The sequence below is a fragment of the Cnephaeus nilssonii genome (genome assembly GCF_951640355.1).
Source record: "Cnephaeus nilssonii genome assembly, chromosome: 10".
NCBI lineage: Eukaryota > Metazoa > Chordata > Mammalia > Chiroptera > Vespertilionidae > Cnephaeus > Cnephaeus nilssonii.
In genome coordinates, this window is record NC_137081.1 from 26526979 (window position 1) to 26542796 (window position 15818).

Here is a 15818-nt window from a genome sequence, read left to right on the forward strand (position 1 = left end):
TAAAGAATCACTGCTGTCATTTGCATTGTGAAGAAAATTTAAGGGAAGAAATAAAAACCTCTGGATAATGCCTTACATAATGGGAAATATATAATTTTGCTCTAGGGCAGCGTGGGAATGATCATCTTTTACCCTGAGGGCATTATCTCTAGCATCCTTGTAATACTGACTTGGATTGCTTGACTATAGTAGAATTAATTGCCATAAAGTTATGCATATCTTTTTTTATCCAGGCACACCCAGTGCTGAAGTCCTTGGTAGAAGTGAATTTTCAATAATGGCTATGCTTTAACTCCCTGAGAATCATGTTCTTGTATTTTTCCCCTGAAAATTGCAATCATTTGTAGTAGTAATTTTCTATTATCCTGTGTGTCCACCATTTAAGCATCTAATCTGATGGACTGATATTAAAATACAATTATGTTAGATAGTTGGAATTAAAAGACCATTTCATTTGCCAGCCCATTATGGCTTAAAATCAACTCAAACATAGTAAAACTTAACATAAAAAATCACAAATCAACCAATAGCTCTTCTATTCTCTACATTCAACAATTTCATAGAAATTGGGGATTATATCCTTAAATTCAATGTGAGTTTCAAATAACATATGGATTGACTGGCAGCTAAAATGCTAATAAACTGTGATAAGAAGTGAAGTTTCCATAGCTACAATCCAGGTTATAGAACATGATTATACTTCTAAAAAAATCAGAATAAAAATGATTTGTAATGGCGGAAATAAAAGTCTATGACTTCAGCATTAAATAATTGGGCTGATGTTTTACAAATACTCTGGAGCCTTTTGAAGAAAGTAAAAAAGATGTAAAGGTAATATATAATTTTTAAATGGCCAACTTTTTTCCCCCTGTTAATTGGTTTTTGCTTTATATTTTTTAATCTGACTCAATGACACCAGTTTCCTATACTACAATGAATATGAAATTGAGGCCATTAAGCTTTATTAAGCTAGAAAGGTAGAATACTTACCATGTATGTAATTAATTAAACTTAAGTTCTGTTTTTGATTGATTAAAGCATAATTTCCCTATTTCCTGGCTTTATTGATTTATGTGATTCATTGGATACCTTATCTTCAAGGCATGATGATTTGCATAGCATGCTGGTCAGCTACCCACTCATTCATCTATACTCATACATACATTTGAAATTGCTATTGCTGCCAATTTTCCTCCTACACTTTTATTAGAATAAAATTAGGTAACATTATTACATGCTGACAATTGTTGAACTCCATGCTAAGTTCTTTACAGCCATCACGTCTCTTAGTCTTCACATTAGCAAGTGGTAGGAGAGATTATTTCTATCACTTTATAACTAAGAGTAATATACAGTATATTGGTTCAAAGTCCTATGTTGTTTTGATTTGATTTTGGTTTTCAGTAATCCTTTCTGTGGCTGAGGTTTTTAAACCTTCATGTAGAGATGATAATCATAGTTGTCACTGCTTGAATTTCCAGACTGGTCAGGATTAACATGGGCTTCGTGATCTGTGATATTTGAGTTATGGTCTCAGGCCATCATAGAGAACCATTTTGAAAAATAATGAGCAACAAAAGGAATTATTGCCAAGACAAATTACATTAGAAATGTGTATATCCTTGATGGCTTCTATATTTTGTTTGGATAGTTCAGATTCAAGTAAACTTAATTTAAAATGTAAGGAAAACACACATGATAAAAATGTTTCTTCCAAATAATTAAATAATTTTATTTGAAATTGAACAGAAAAGTCTTTACGGTGATCAGAAATACATGAAATTTTGTTCATCTATGTCTTGTTGGTATACGAACACATTTTTGTGAAACAAAGATATGACTCTAATTACGTAAACCAAATGTTTATCTTCAGGTACTTCATTATATATGCAGCCTTATGTTACCTTTCAGTGAAAAATCTTTGTTGTTTTTTCTGCTAATTTGGTTGCTTTGAGGAACTGTTGGCTACTCAGGCAACATTCATCTCATATTTATATCAAATATTCTGATGGTTTATAATTTCTAATGAATAATTATCTCCAAATTGATTCTACCATAATCATTGGAGTTTGGGGCTGACATGATATTAAAGACAAACAGAACCTTGTGTCCCCATGTCTTCTCATGCTGCAGGGAGTGTTCCTTTTTACATGAGATCTTCCAAGATGATGAGTTCTAATCCTGAGGAAGACCCTTTGGAGACATTTCTCCAGTATATTGAGGATATGGGGATGAAGGCCTACGATGGCTTGGTTATTCAGAATGCATCGGACATCGCTCGAGAGAATGATCGCCTGAGGAATGAAACAAACCTGGCCTACTTGAAGGAAAAGAATGAAAAACGACGAAGACAAGAAGAAGCAATAAAACGGTAAATATAAATAAAAGTGTTCTGAGTTTACACACATGAGAAAATCTGTGAGTTGTATAAAGGCTGTGATTTCATCACCTGGTTGAGAAAGGGACTGTCAAAAGTAGACTCTATGACACAAAGTGAAAATGGTTCCTCAGCTATGACAAAAGCATAATCCATTCTACTCACAGGAGCCTCATCTTAGTTACCAAAAGTTATTAACTTCACTGTTGTGCTTGTGGAGATGCAGATGGGATGGGGAAATAATCCAGTTCCTCTAAATAAAAGTTTATACTGAACAGTCTCTTGATTAAAGCCCAAGAGAACTCACAACACTTCAATAGCTAATGCTTGATGACAATTCTTACTTTAATGGGTTCTGTTTTTAGTTCTCACCTTATGATAAAGCTCATCTTATCTCTAGATCAGTGGTTCTCAACCTTTCTAATGCCGCGACCCTTTAATACAGTTCCTCATGTTGTGGTGACCCCCAACCATAAAATTATTTTTGTTGCTACTTCATAACTGTAATTTTGCTACTGTTATGAATCGTAATGTAAATATCTGTGTTTTCCAATGGTCTTAGGCAACCCTGCTAGCGGTTCTCAACCTGTGGGTCGTGACCCACAGGTTGAGAACAGCTGCTGTAGAGCCTAAGGAATTTTAATACATGAGGAACTGTATTAAAAGGTCGCGGCATTAGACAGGTTGAGAACCACTGCTCTAGATGATAAAAAGACTCATAATTATTTAGTATTATGTGAACCTCTGAAGACCAGTAAAACACTCAGTGTGTGCACTCTGTATAGAATTTTAGGATTATTACAGCTCTCACCTGGTACCAAGTATCCAAGGTTTGTTCAAATGAAATTACTTTTGTGCTGCAAAACCTACCAGCTACAAGTCAGGGAGTCCTAGATTGCAGCTTTCAAAGTGAGGCTAAGTTTCCTAGAGCACTGAGACCAAAAGAAATATAGACATCTTTTCATTTTTCAAAAGAATATTACTGTGTGTGTGTGTGTGTGTGTGTTTTAAGGGGTACATGTAGAGACATGTGTTTGATGGACTTCTATTTCTTCAATGGAGACCACTTACTAAGTGCATAGATGCAGAATTTAGATAATTAATCCATATATATTAGCTGAATAACTGAATCATAATAGTTAAGCTATTTTGACAGTTAATGGATTTTAAAAAAATCAAATTTAGCATTAATGCTTTTGCTTACTGTCTGTGAACATTATGATATTTAGGAAAATAAAATATTATTTTAAGGAACTGTTCATGTTTATAAAGAAGCCAGGTAAGGATGTACCACTTTGAATATTTAATTACAAATAACTTTTATGAGACGTGTACTGCCAGAGATGCGAGCCTTATAACTAGCTGTTGGAAGAGAATTCTAAGCAGAGTTCAATGTATTCCATGAAGGGGACAAGGTATCATGCATGGGCCAAGGCAAAGATTGGAAGGATGTAAGTTCAGACTGGTAGTGGGCCACCAGCTAATGTGGCCTTATAAACTCTTATGTTTTATTCTGAAGGAGAAAAACGTTCATAGACATTTTTAGCAGAGGTGTGACATGACCTAACTGAATGTTTTCCAAGAATTATTGTTTTCTTTGCATTGAATAGATTGGTGAGGCATAGGTGAATGGAAGAATTCCAAAGAGAATGCCTTTGCAATAATTTGGGTGAGAAATGATGATGGTTTGGACTAGGTGGCATAAAATGATCAAATTATGGGCATCATCAGAATTTTGTAATTGATGAGATGTAGGTGTTCAGGAAGAGAAAGGAATTAAAGATGTTTCTCAAGGTTTCTATTTTTTTTTTACTTTCCTACATTGTGGTTTCTCCCCCACCCCCCTGAACAATTAGAAGAATGATGTTTCCACTTAATGAAATAATCAAAACTACAAGAGGAGTAAGTTTGGGTTAAATGGTGGGGAAATAGGAGCTCAGCTTTGGCAAGCCAATTTTGTAAGCCTTTTTACATATCCAAGTGGAGAATTCTGAATAGGCAGTTGGATCCAGGATTCATGGTGGAGATCAAAGCTGGTGTATAAGCATCATATTCTAAAGAGTTAACAAGCATGAGCCTAGTTGAGAATACCTAGGACCGAAAATTAGATAAGGATAAGGACAATAGGAATTGTTCCTTGGCCCACTTGACTGATTACTCGAAAGGAACCGTAAGAGAATCCAGTAAGAACAGCCAGTGGAGAGGAGAAGAACCACAAAGGAGTGACATTTCTGAGTAAAATGACAAAATTGATTAAAGAAGAGAGAGAGTGTGTGTGAAGTAACAGATAGACCAAATATGTTGAAGCCTGATAACTGACCACTGCCTTTTACCACATTGGTGGTGTTGCCTGGAGCAATTTCTTTGGAGGGCTGGGGCGGGGGGGGGGGGGGGAAAGCATACTGGGATTGTGTTCATGAAAATGTGGGAAGAAAGGAATTGAAACAAAATATAAAGAACTACCTTGAAGACTGAGTTAAAAATATTTTAAAAATATGAAGGGTAGTTGAAGAGGGAAGTGTGGTTTATGGTGCAAGCTAATTTTTCTAGTGTTTTTTCTTTAACAAGAGAAGAAAAATAACTTATTTAAAATACTAATATGGCAATAGAAAGGGACATGCTAAATACTTATGAGAGGAAAAGAAAATTATTGTAATTTTGTCTTTGAGTAGCTGGGAAAGGATGGGATCTGTAACAACTCAGATAGGAGCATAGGCTATTTGGCCATGTGGGAGAAGGGATAGCACAATATGTGGATGACTGAATGATGAATACATGAATGAGTAACCCTGCATAAAAAGGCCCCACACCTGGCTCATCATACACCAAACACCATTTTATTATTGTACTCATACTTATTATATGTGCCTGGAATTGAAGGATGCAGTATGTGTGTTGCTATCAATACCTCTTCCCATAGTTTCCTAGAATCTCCCTCAAATATTTTTCTGGAAGCCTGATTCAAAGTGCAAATATCTTTGGAAGGGAAATTATACTAGGAAAGCGTCCTAAATTGTGGAGACTTCTTAAATGTCTTTCATTTTTAAAAGCAGAACCCATGTACAGCATGAGGACATAGCAGTCTCTGGAATCGTTGGGGGAGGGGTTGCAGAGAAAAATGTCAAAGGAGCCAAATGTTTGTGATTGGGCAGGAGGAAAAGACTAAAGTGCATGTTTTATAACAGGCCTGGCTGTGTGTACTCAAGTTGTCCCATCTCAGTAGCCATTGCAATGTCAAAATTCAATTTAATTTTGTTCATATGGTGACCAGTATCCTGGGGTTCTGGCATATAATAATATGTTAAAACATATAATAATCTTCTATATTATAGAAATCTTCACAGTATATTTTTAGAATTGCTTCAACATTCCCAATAAGAAATTTATTTTGAATACTTTTTAAAACCCCATAACAAGATTCTGGCATTTTAGGGTTTCAGGGATGACAACAGAAGCAGATGCCCTCATCTAAATTCCACAGGTATTTTAATATTTTTAACATGCAATTTATGTCAAGTTGTAGAGGAAGTTTAATGTGACATTAACGAACACAGTCTAATCAATTAAAATTCTTTATCATGTGTGCAAATGCCTTCTTTCTATAGTATGATTTAATAGATAGGATACAAATGCTAGAAATGTAAGGATGGGCATGTTTGACCTTGAAAAGGCATTGATGATAATTCTCTGTGAAATATGCCAGTTGCAATTTCAGAAATGTGCAGACTGCCAAGGATTGCTTAAAAAATGGAAATAGGATTTCGTATGATTGACCTTCTGGATCACATATGTGCTGAAATGCCTTTTGTGCTGAAGCTGAGAAGCTTAGAACACTGAGCTCTTAGAAAAAGAATATCCTGCCGTAGCCGGTTTGGCTCAGTGGATAGTGTCAGCCTGCGGACTAAAGGGTCCCAGATTTGAATTCCGGTCAAGGGCACATGACCAGGTTGCTGGCTCGATCCCCAGTGGCGTGCATGCAGGAGGCAGCCAATCAATGATTCTCTCTCATCATTGATGTTTCTATTTCTCTCTCCCTCTCCCTTCCTCTCTGAAATCAATGAAAAAATATATATTTAAAAAATAATATCCTCATCACTTTCTCAGTGTTCTAAGTCACTTAGGCTTTCTAAGTCCAATTCCTTATTTTTGAATAAATTTGAGCCAAATGTCAGTATGAACTTTCTTGTTTCTTTACTTTCACTTCTCAAATGAGATTTTACCAAAAAGTCTTGTGGGTGAAAAATTCTACATAAATAAGAAGATACTGTTAGTGTTTTTCTTAACAGCTCAAAATAAAAATTGGTGAGAAAGAGAGAGAAAGGCTTAAAAGAGAAAAGTTAATGGAGAATAAAAACTTGTTTCAATAGCTCATCATTTCTGCTATTTTAAATCCTAATGGTTTTGTGCAGGCACTGTTAAATGAGATTACTTTTTATTAAGAAGCCTATACAAAAACAAATACAGATAACATACAGCTTCAAACAAGTGAGCTCCTTTGAGATGGGTTACAAAACCCTGGTTTGTTGGATGTGTCTGGGTGAAAAGGGGTGTTTAAGAAAAAGGGAAGATGGGTATATTGAACCATTAACTCAGCACAAGCACCAGCCATTAAAAAGGAAGCAACTGGCCAATGAGAACAGTCTGGTCACAAACAACCTGTAAGGCAATATCTGCATGCACTTGTGAACATAAGGCCTGACGTAGGGGTTCACTATTTACAGGTAACACCTTGTTTACAATATCAAGTAAGGATGTTCACTGAGGAGGATGGGCAAGCAAAAGACCATCTGGTATAAGACCATCTGGTATACCAAAACATGCTTAAGTTTGTGGTTTCCTTTAAAGTAAGTTTTTCTTTCCAGATTCTGAAACCAGTCTCTTCACAGTTTCATTTTACCATGTGCCACAGTATGAGGGGTGGAGGGAGGTAGAAAAGATTTTCTTAACTTTATTAATCAATGTCAACCCCAATAAATGTAATACAATTTTAAAAATACGGGGCCCAGCGAGTGTGTTTCAGTGGTTGAGCATCGACCTATGAACCAGGTCATGGTTTGATTCCTGGTCAGGCACATGCCTGGGTTGCAGACTGAACACCCAGTAGGGGGTGTGCAGGAGGCAACTGATCAATGATTCTCTCTCATTATTGATGTTTCTATTTCTCTCTCCCTCTTCCTTCCTTTCTGAAAATAAAATAAAAATATATTAAAAAATAAAAAGATAATAAAAATACAAAAAATATTCCTTAAAAATAGCTATAAAATTTGTTCCCAGTACATGTCTTTGTAAGTATGTTTTCTAATATAGGGAGGGGCTGCATTTAATTTTTCTAATGAAACAAATGCTACATTAGTGACATTCTCCCAAACATTGCAAGTCTGGAAGACAGCTCTTGACTTTAGCAAAGTGGTTCTGACACAAAGGACTACTTAGGCTGATTAGGAATGTCTCTATTCCCTGTGGATACCCTCAAGGGATCTATATGAGGTTATATTTCCTCTTTAAAAGTGACAGTCAGAAATGGAATTAGATTATACTTACAGCTCCTTTAAATATACATGCACTTGTATATTAGTATGGATACTTTGAAGCTATTTATATTAGAAGGTTTCAGTATTTCCTTTATTCAAAGAGAAACAAAGGATGACTAGAGTCCCTTGGTCAGACCATAGAGAAAAAGAAGTAAACATAAAAATAAAGAAAGTGTTCGCTTATCCTTTATTAAAACATTGCTACCTAAAAAGTCAATGTTTATGACACCAAGGTTTTGAATTGGTTAATATTTTAAGTGATTACTCAAAAGCACAGTTACAAAGAGCTCGAGTGAAAGACATGTTACCAGTGGTATAAATCCTCTTTAGATAGTGATAGCCTCTGGAATCATTCTCATGACTTGTTGCAGAGAATTTATGGAAAGAAAAATACTTGTTCAAGTGCATTTTAGATGTATCCATTCAGTGCAGCATGAATAGCTACTTTGGTCACAGATAATATCATTGGGTTTGTGTTAATTGGAGGCATGTAGAAAAATGGAACACCCTATTTGTATATCAAAAGAGATGGTAAAGCACCGTTACTCAGGTTAAGTGAGGACAGTTAAATGAACCAGCATTCAGGAGCACAACTTCGTCAACTTTTAGAAATACCCTACAGCTAGCTATAGTTCCTATGCTTAGAGCACAGGAAACAAACCCTAAAAGCCCTCAACCATACTTCTATGTAGAACTAAACTCAAATCTGCTGCATGTCAGGGTCTTGCTGGAATGAATCAGCTGATCTGATCTGATGTGAATTTCTGACCTAATTTTGCTGTAGGACTCAGTGCTTAGGCAGAGAAAACAAGGTTAATGTGCTGATAAGTGGGCGAGATTAAACAGCAGACACTATTTTAACAAACCTCTCTAATTTCAGCTTCCTCTTGTGTTTGTGATTAATTCCAATCACTTTTCTATTAGTCATTTCAGAGGACCACAAGCTGCTTTGCTTGTTTTTTGTGTGAAAATTGTGCATCTGAAATTTTCTTTTTTCCAAACTAAACAAATATCCAGGTATTGGAGTAATATTGGTTGCAATAGAAAATGCATAGGGAGATTTTTAATCATAGAACCTTATGATTAGAAGAGAGAATTCAATAACGTATCTTGTCCATCCCTCACTAACTGCTCTTTATTAAGCCAGAAGCCAAATGTAGCAGGCTGATCCTAAATGAATTGATTTATTAAAAGTGTTCTATTTTTTCCAGTGCTGGCGGGGAAAGTTAATATTAATGAGCATATATCTAAGGACACCACTTATGCTCATAAATATTAACTTTCTCCACTAAGCCTAAGGACACGACATTTGTCCATTTTGGTTGTTGTGCCATTTCACCTTGTAAATCAAAATGAAGCCTGTCCCCTTGTTTTCAGTAAGGGTCACTTTAGTGCTAAGATATTTAATACAAACTAGCATTCATCTATTGACAATTCCTATTGCGTCTATATTTGGAATAGGGGTGATTTTAGGATTTTCATCCAGTCACCTGCCAGGACAGAGTAGAGGCCACCTGTGGAGGGACCTTCAATGATTCAGGTTAAGGTAAAGCTCCTGCTTCTTTTAATGGAGCTTTTTTGAGAGCTGTTTATACTCCTGGTTGTTTCCACTTTAATTACATCCAGGACCTAGCATTGACCTTTTCATTTTAAGAAGCTCGGTGTCTGTTCCATAGCTGAAATAGACAGATGTTGGCAAGAGGAGGGGCTTTTCAGAACATAACCCCATATGGGCTGTCAGTCAGCATCAGAATTAAGCTCTTTTTATGATGAGGAAATCACAGCAAAGAATGGGCATTCTAAACATCCCAACGTTTGACAACGTGAATGATTGAAAAGAAGCCCATTGGAAAATTTAAGGTAATGTTTCTTTTAGAAGTAGTGTTAAATATTTAGAGGTGGTTATAAATCAATTGAGCTATAGTTTTCAATCTAGGGCTGTTTCTTATACTCTGCAGGCTATCAGAATATATTCTCAATTGTTAACTAAACATGGCCTTTGTAAGATGTTAAAAAACCCAGATAAGGGAAAGGAATTATTATGGAGCAAGACGATGAGTCAGGGGATTTTTTTAACTACTAAAAATGCAGTATGGCTCAGAGAACACGTCTAATGTAACAAATGAAGCTGCTAGAGTAGAGACTGAGCATGCTAATGAAATAGCTCCAAGGTCTCAGTCCAACTTTGAGGTAGCCTGAAGAAAACATCGTCATCCTAAATTTATGGGTCACCTTGAAATTAATTTTAATCATGAATTGATAAAAGGAAAATCAAGCTCTCTCCCAAAATGAATCTCTGCTCCAAACATGTCTCTAGTTGAAAGTTATTCTTAAAAACATTCATATTTGGAAATGCATGGCAGAATATTCATGTCCATGCTAGAATATGAATATAACCAGCCTTCCAGGAAGCAGGGGAAAATAACTCTATTTTGAAAAGCACTTTTGATAAACTGTACAAGGAAGATGCTTTAAAAAGAAAAAGACCAGCATTTAAAATCCATTACTTTAATTAGTAAATTGCATTTTAGTCTTTGATTGGAGGCTAAGTGTACCACTCAGCATATCCTGACTTTTGAATAAGAAATTAAGTGGTTCAACAATGAAGATAAGCATTACCAAGGAGACTTCTTAATTTTCTATTAGGCTGAGGTTTATAGGTGTTGTATAGCTATTTTGTTTCTGTACAAAGTTTTTTATTATGCACTTATTCACCATTTATTATACATCAGGCATTATTGTAGGTACTTGGGATAAAGCAGTGCACAAAAGAGTAAATAATGTTTGCTTGCCTTTGTAGGATTTACAGCCTGGTGAGGGTGGGGTTAGGGAGACAGACAATAAACAAATAAGTAAAGTGTATCATAAGTTAAAATGTGATGAGTTTTTATGAAGAAAACTAAACCAGGGAATGGAAGTCAGGGGTGAAGAGAAAGTTTAATTTTTGATAGGTTGGTGAAGAAAAGGCTCAGTGAGGATGTGACATTTGAGTAAAGACCTGAAGTAAGCAAGGAAAGGACCATGCAGATGTCCAGGTGACAAATGTCCAGGAAGAGGAATGTCAAGGGAAGAGGTCCTAGGTGGGAGTATTCCTGGAATGTTGGAGAAAATACAAGAAGGTCATGTGGCTAGAGATAGAAAGTGAGCAGAGAGGGTTAGAAGATCAGGTCAGAAGGAATGGGGTCAGATCTTGTCAGGTCATGGAAATCACTGGCTGTCACTCAACTGAGATGAGAAGTCACTCAGTTTGGAGAGAAAGAATGCTATAATGTGACTTCTGTAAGTAGAAGGCAGATCATTCTGGTTGCTGTCTGGAGCATCAAGGGCAAGGGACTTGGGTTGTGAGGTTATAAAAACAACTAGAAGCCCGATGCACAAAGATTTGTGCAAGAATGGGCCTTCCTTTCCCTGGCTGCCGGCACTGCCTTCTCGCTCCAGCCTTGGAGCTGCCTCTTTCCACTCCGACCCCGCCTTCCCACACTTCCCAGAGGCCCTGAGTGGCTGGGGCGGTGCAGAACGCCTGCATCGTCGCCACGGTGACAACGCAAGCGTCTCCCCCCCTCCCCCCCGCCCCTGGCTGCTCGGCACCTGTGTATGCAAATTAACCCGCCATCTTTGTTTGGTTAATTTGCATACTCACTTCTGATTGTCTGGTGGGCATTGCGAAGGTACGGTCAATTTGCATCTTTCTCTTTTATTAGTGTAGATGGTTCAGAGGGAAGACAGTGGTATGGACCAAAGCAGCAGCACTGGATGGGGAAGTGTGTGGTGGAATTGGAGAGACATTTTAAAGGTAGAGATGACAGAATTTGGTGATAGATTGGATGTGAGGTATGAGAGTAAGATAAAAGCATGGCATTCCAATAACAGACGGGAAAGACAGCAGAAGGAGGGCATATTAATAACTAGGGGCCCAGTGCATGAATTTGTGCACCTTGAAAGGAACTGTGGGCTGCAGGGCTGTGGTGGGCAAAGGGGCGGGTCTTGGCCCATCCTCAACACTTTCACCTGGACCTTCCCACCACAGCCCCTGGTCCCCTGTCTGCCAGCAGCACGCTCCCACCACCACCTCTGCTCCCACACGCTGACAGCGCTAGCCCTGCTTGCACCTGCTGATGGCATGGAGTGATTGGGGCCGGCACCAGCAGCGGATGTGAGCGGGGCTGGCGCCATCAGTGGGTGCAAGTGTTGGCTGCTGCCCTGATCACACCTCAGGAGCAGGGGGAGCTGGAGAAGCCCTCAGGGGCTATTGGGCCTGGCAGACGCTGCTCGCAATTGCTGATGGCGCGGAGCAATCGGGACTGGTGCCAGTCACTGGCAGTGGGTGTGAGTGGGACCAGTGCCGGTAGCAGGTGCAAGCACCTGGCAGGACCATGACATGTGAGATCAAAGAATTTTGAGTAACCACCAGAGGCTCGCCCTGATGACAGCGACCAGAGCCCCACCTTGGATTGGCACCCCCACTTACCTGCTCCACTATCTTGCCGCAGCCAATGCCTGCCATATTCCACACTTGCCCCCTGGTGGTCAGCACACGTCATAGTGACCGGTTGTTTGATTATTCGGTTGTTCTGCCATTTGGTCTATTTGCATATTAGGGTTTATATATATAGATGACATAGGGCACTATGTCTAAAAATATTTTTCCTTCATTTTGGATAGAAACCAACACAAAAAAAGAAATGGGATTATTTGCTTTAAACATTTGCAAATGACGTGTGTATCAAGTCCCCAAGAGTGTATTTCTTATTTTATCATTCTGTGTCATTTTCTCCATGTACACATATTTTTTTTCTGCTAAAACAGTTAAAATTACACAAGGGCTCAGAGAATTTTGGCATATGAACAGATGAAAAATATGCAATAATTGGTCATCTTAGTCTTAATTATTAAACTGGCTTCCAAGAGCAGAGAAGCTATCTCTTGTGCATAGCAAATTTTGCAACATTTGTCCAATCAGATTGCATCACCTCATTTAGTGCACTGTCATTGGTTGTCCTGAGGGAAAAGGAAACAGGCTGACATAGCATGTGATATTACAAATGCAATTCATTAATCCATTTCCAGATATTTTCAGGGAACTATCCTGCAAGTTCTCCCTCTTGGCATAGGAGCTGCTAAACTTTTATTCTTTTCATGGAAATGCATACTTTCTGTGAAAGTGCCATAACATTTAAGCTAAAAGTAAACAGAGAAAGAAATAATGAATCATATCTACTACTACTACTACTACTACTACTACTACTACTACTACTACTACACACAAGCACACACATACAAGATATAACAGTCTAAAATGATTTTTTAAAGAAATATGCCATGTGGTTTGACTTTTCTTCTAGAGAGCAATGTGTTTCCACACCATGGTATAAATGCTATTTAAGTTTCAGCTCTGTATTGGTTTGAGGATACTGGGAAAGGCTGGGTGCACAATAGCCTCTAACGCTTTGCTTGGGAAAGTGTGCTTCTTTCTTACATACTGCTTGATGTGGTGATTGTAATCCTCTATCCAGCTCTTTCTTCAAAGGGAACCAAAATGCAAGGAGGAACTTGAGCCTTTAAGAATTTTCCGAGAGTGATCCTTAATCTCCTAGGATGCTTGATGTTAGAGTGTCACATAAACTTTAAAAATTGCTTGAATGCCTTTTCTAATATACCATTGAAATAGTATTTGTTTTTAAGATAAGTGACAAAACAGGACTGAAAATCACTTGTCAAGAAAGTCACTGCATAGATCATTTTAAATAAACATTCTTTCAGAGGCTAATATTTTCTTTAATTTGAGGGAGATGTGATGTTTTTACCAAAAAATAACAGTAATAGAGAAATTAAAAATAAACACAACATAATGAGGAAATATCTTTATAGTGATCAGAGTACATATGGATTCTTCTCCCAGGAGAAAGGGAATGGCTTCTTTTTTATCCTTCTCCCCTACCAGGTATGAAATTATGGAGTAGTGAGTGTTTGATCAGGGTGAGACTAGAATCTGAAATAATTTACTCTTATGTTACTTTTAAAGTGTTTTAGAAAAAATTCATTGTAATTAATGTAAACCATTCTCTTTAGCATATTGGCCTTTGGATAATTAAACAAAGGGTTAAAAGATGAGTAGCTTGTTATTTTCTCTGAATTTTTTACTAAGCCCTGTTTGAAGCCCCCAGACCTCAGCAACTCTAAACTCTCAACAGATCAATACAAATAAAATATCCCATTTAGAAAAAAAAAATCCTTGTGCTTTAGACTACCTGTTAAGATAGACACAGCCATTCATTTCTAGAAATTAATTCTTTCAAATATCTAATTTTATTCTTAGATTCTTTCTTCTTTTCCATATAATTTTACTTTTACTTCTTCTTAATAACATCAGATTTTAATTCATTTCCTTAGTTCCTGTCTTCTGTGATACTCTTCAATTCCAATCTGGTGTGTGTGTGTGTGTGTGTGTGTGAGTGTGTGCACGCGCACACACATACGCTCTGTTTAGTTTGTGCTCAATTATTTAAAAAGCCTAGGTATTTCAAATAAAAACAGAGAAACACATTTTCAAAACATGGTACATGGTTCAACAGATTATATGGGATAAAAGAGATGGGGGAGAGGGACAGAAAAGGACTGCTCAGTAAAAGCCTTTTTAGCAAATCATACTGAATCTCATTAATAAAGAATACATCCACTAAAGCTGCCCCATCAATCTGCCATGTGCATTAGTGATGTGTATTCCAATTCCAGTAGATAAATTGTTCCCTAAGTGTTGGTCGGCTGCCACTCAAATCACAATACTAATAATATGTGCCATGCTGAATGTCCCTTGACTCAGGAGAAATTTTTCACAGGTAAAGAGGAGGCATGATGTCTGTCTGAATGAACACCACCACAGCAAAACAAACCAAACCAAAACAAAACAAAAAACGGTTGATAATTGGAGAGGTAAGCAATAGACAAGGACACTGCGAGCCAATCTACCAAAAATATAGTGGTGGAGTAATCCAGCCACGATACTCTAAAGTGTCAGCTAAAAATACAACCAGAAAAGTGTAGTCAATACAGAGCTCGCAATGTCAGATAAGAGCATTACTGTGGTGTGGAGATACCAGTCGTGGGAAAATAGGCACAGGGCAAGGAAGATAAGGGGGAGGGGAAACAGAGTAACTAAATACTTCCGTGAATATTTAAATGACAGCATCTTAGTTTGGTTTGGTTTCTATCCATAAACAATTCTATTTTGTGACAGATACCATGACTAATTTTCTTCCCCATGGGTACTGTCCGAAGCATTCGTTATTATTAAGATATACTTTTTAAATTTGCGATATAGTAATATGCCTTTGTGAAACTCGTGGGTTTGAGTTGACACCATGTGATTTTTCTAACGAAGTTCATTGGTTTCATATATGAGCTTACCATAAAAGCACCTGCTTTTGAACCTGCAGTGGGTTGGAAAGTGTTCTATCACTTCTTACAAGATTAAAAATCTTCAAGGAGATAACATGCATGTGAGAGAGCATTTGGAATGAGGTGGAGACACTAAGCCTGTGCTGTTGTTCTATGATTCCATTAAAGTGGAGGAATGAAAGATTAGGAAGGTATTGGGTTTTAGGAAGCAGTGTTGCTTGTGGATTTATCATTAATGCAGTGACCCTATCTGCCCAAGCCTTTCCATTTCAATGTGACTTAGAATTGTAAAAAGAAGTCAGCTTAAAGGTGTCAACACAATCCCCTGTGTAAGTTGCCTTCAGCTATAACCTCTATTTTCAATTTAGCACAATTGGCAATCTTGGTGAGAGACAGACTGTGACTTAGTTAACATGGAAACAGATTGACCTCTGTCACCTGGAGTTGAATGAGAGCTCAGTTCAGGCTGCATGACATGTATGAACTATTGCAGGAACAATAACCTGGGAACAGAA

The 15818-nt window shown here is 37.5% G+C and overlaps 1 protein-coding gene across 2 annotated transcripts in view; it reads left to right on the plus strand.

The window, feature by feature from the left end:
- Nucleotides 1–2150: 2150 nt before the first annotated feature.
- The window catches only part of NYAP2 (neuronal tyrosine-phosphorylated phosphoinositide-3-kinase adaptor 2), a gene marked incomplete at both ends in the record, with an annotated part of 208201 nt that continues 194533 nt past the window's right edge, over nucleotides 2151–15818 (plus strand). For both annotated transcript variants that reach the window (XM_079781824.1, XM_079781825.1), the window contains one exon: nucleotides 2151–2371. In XM_079781824.1, coding sequence (XP_079637950.1) covers nucleotides 2151–2371 — 221 coding nt within the window. The remainder of the gene's footprint in view (nucleotides 2372–15818) is intronic.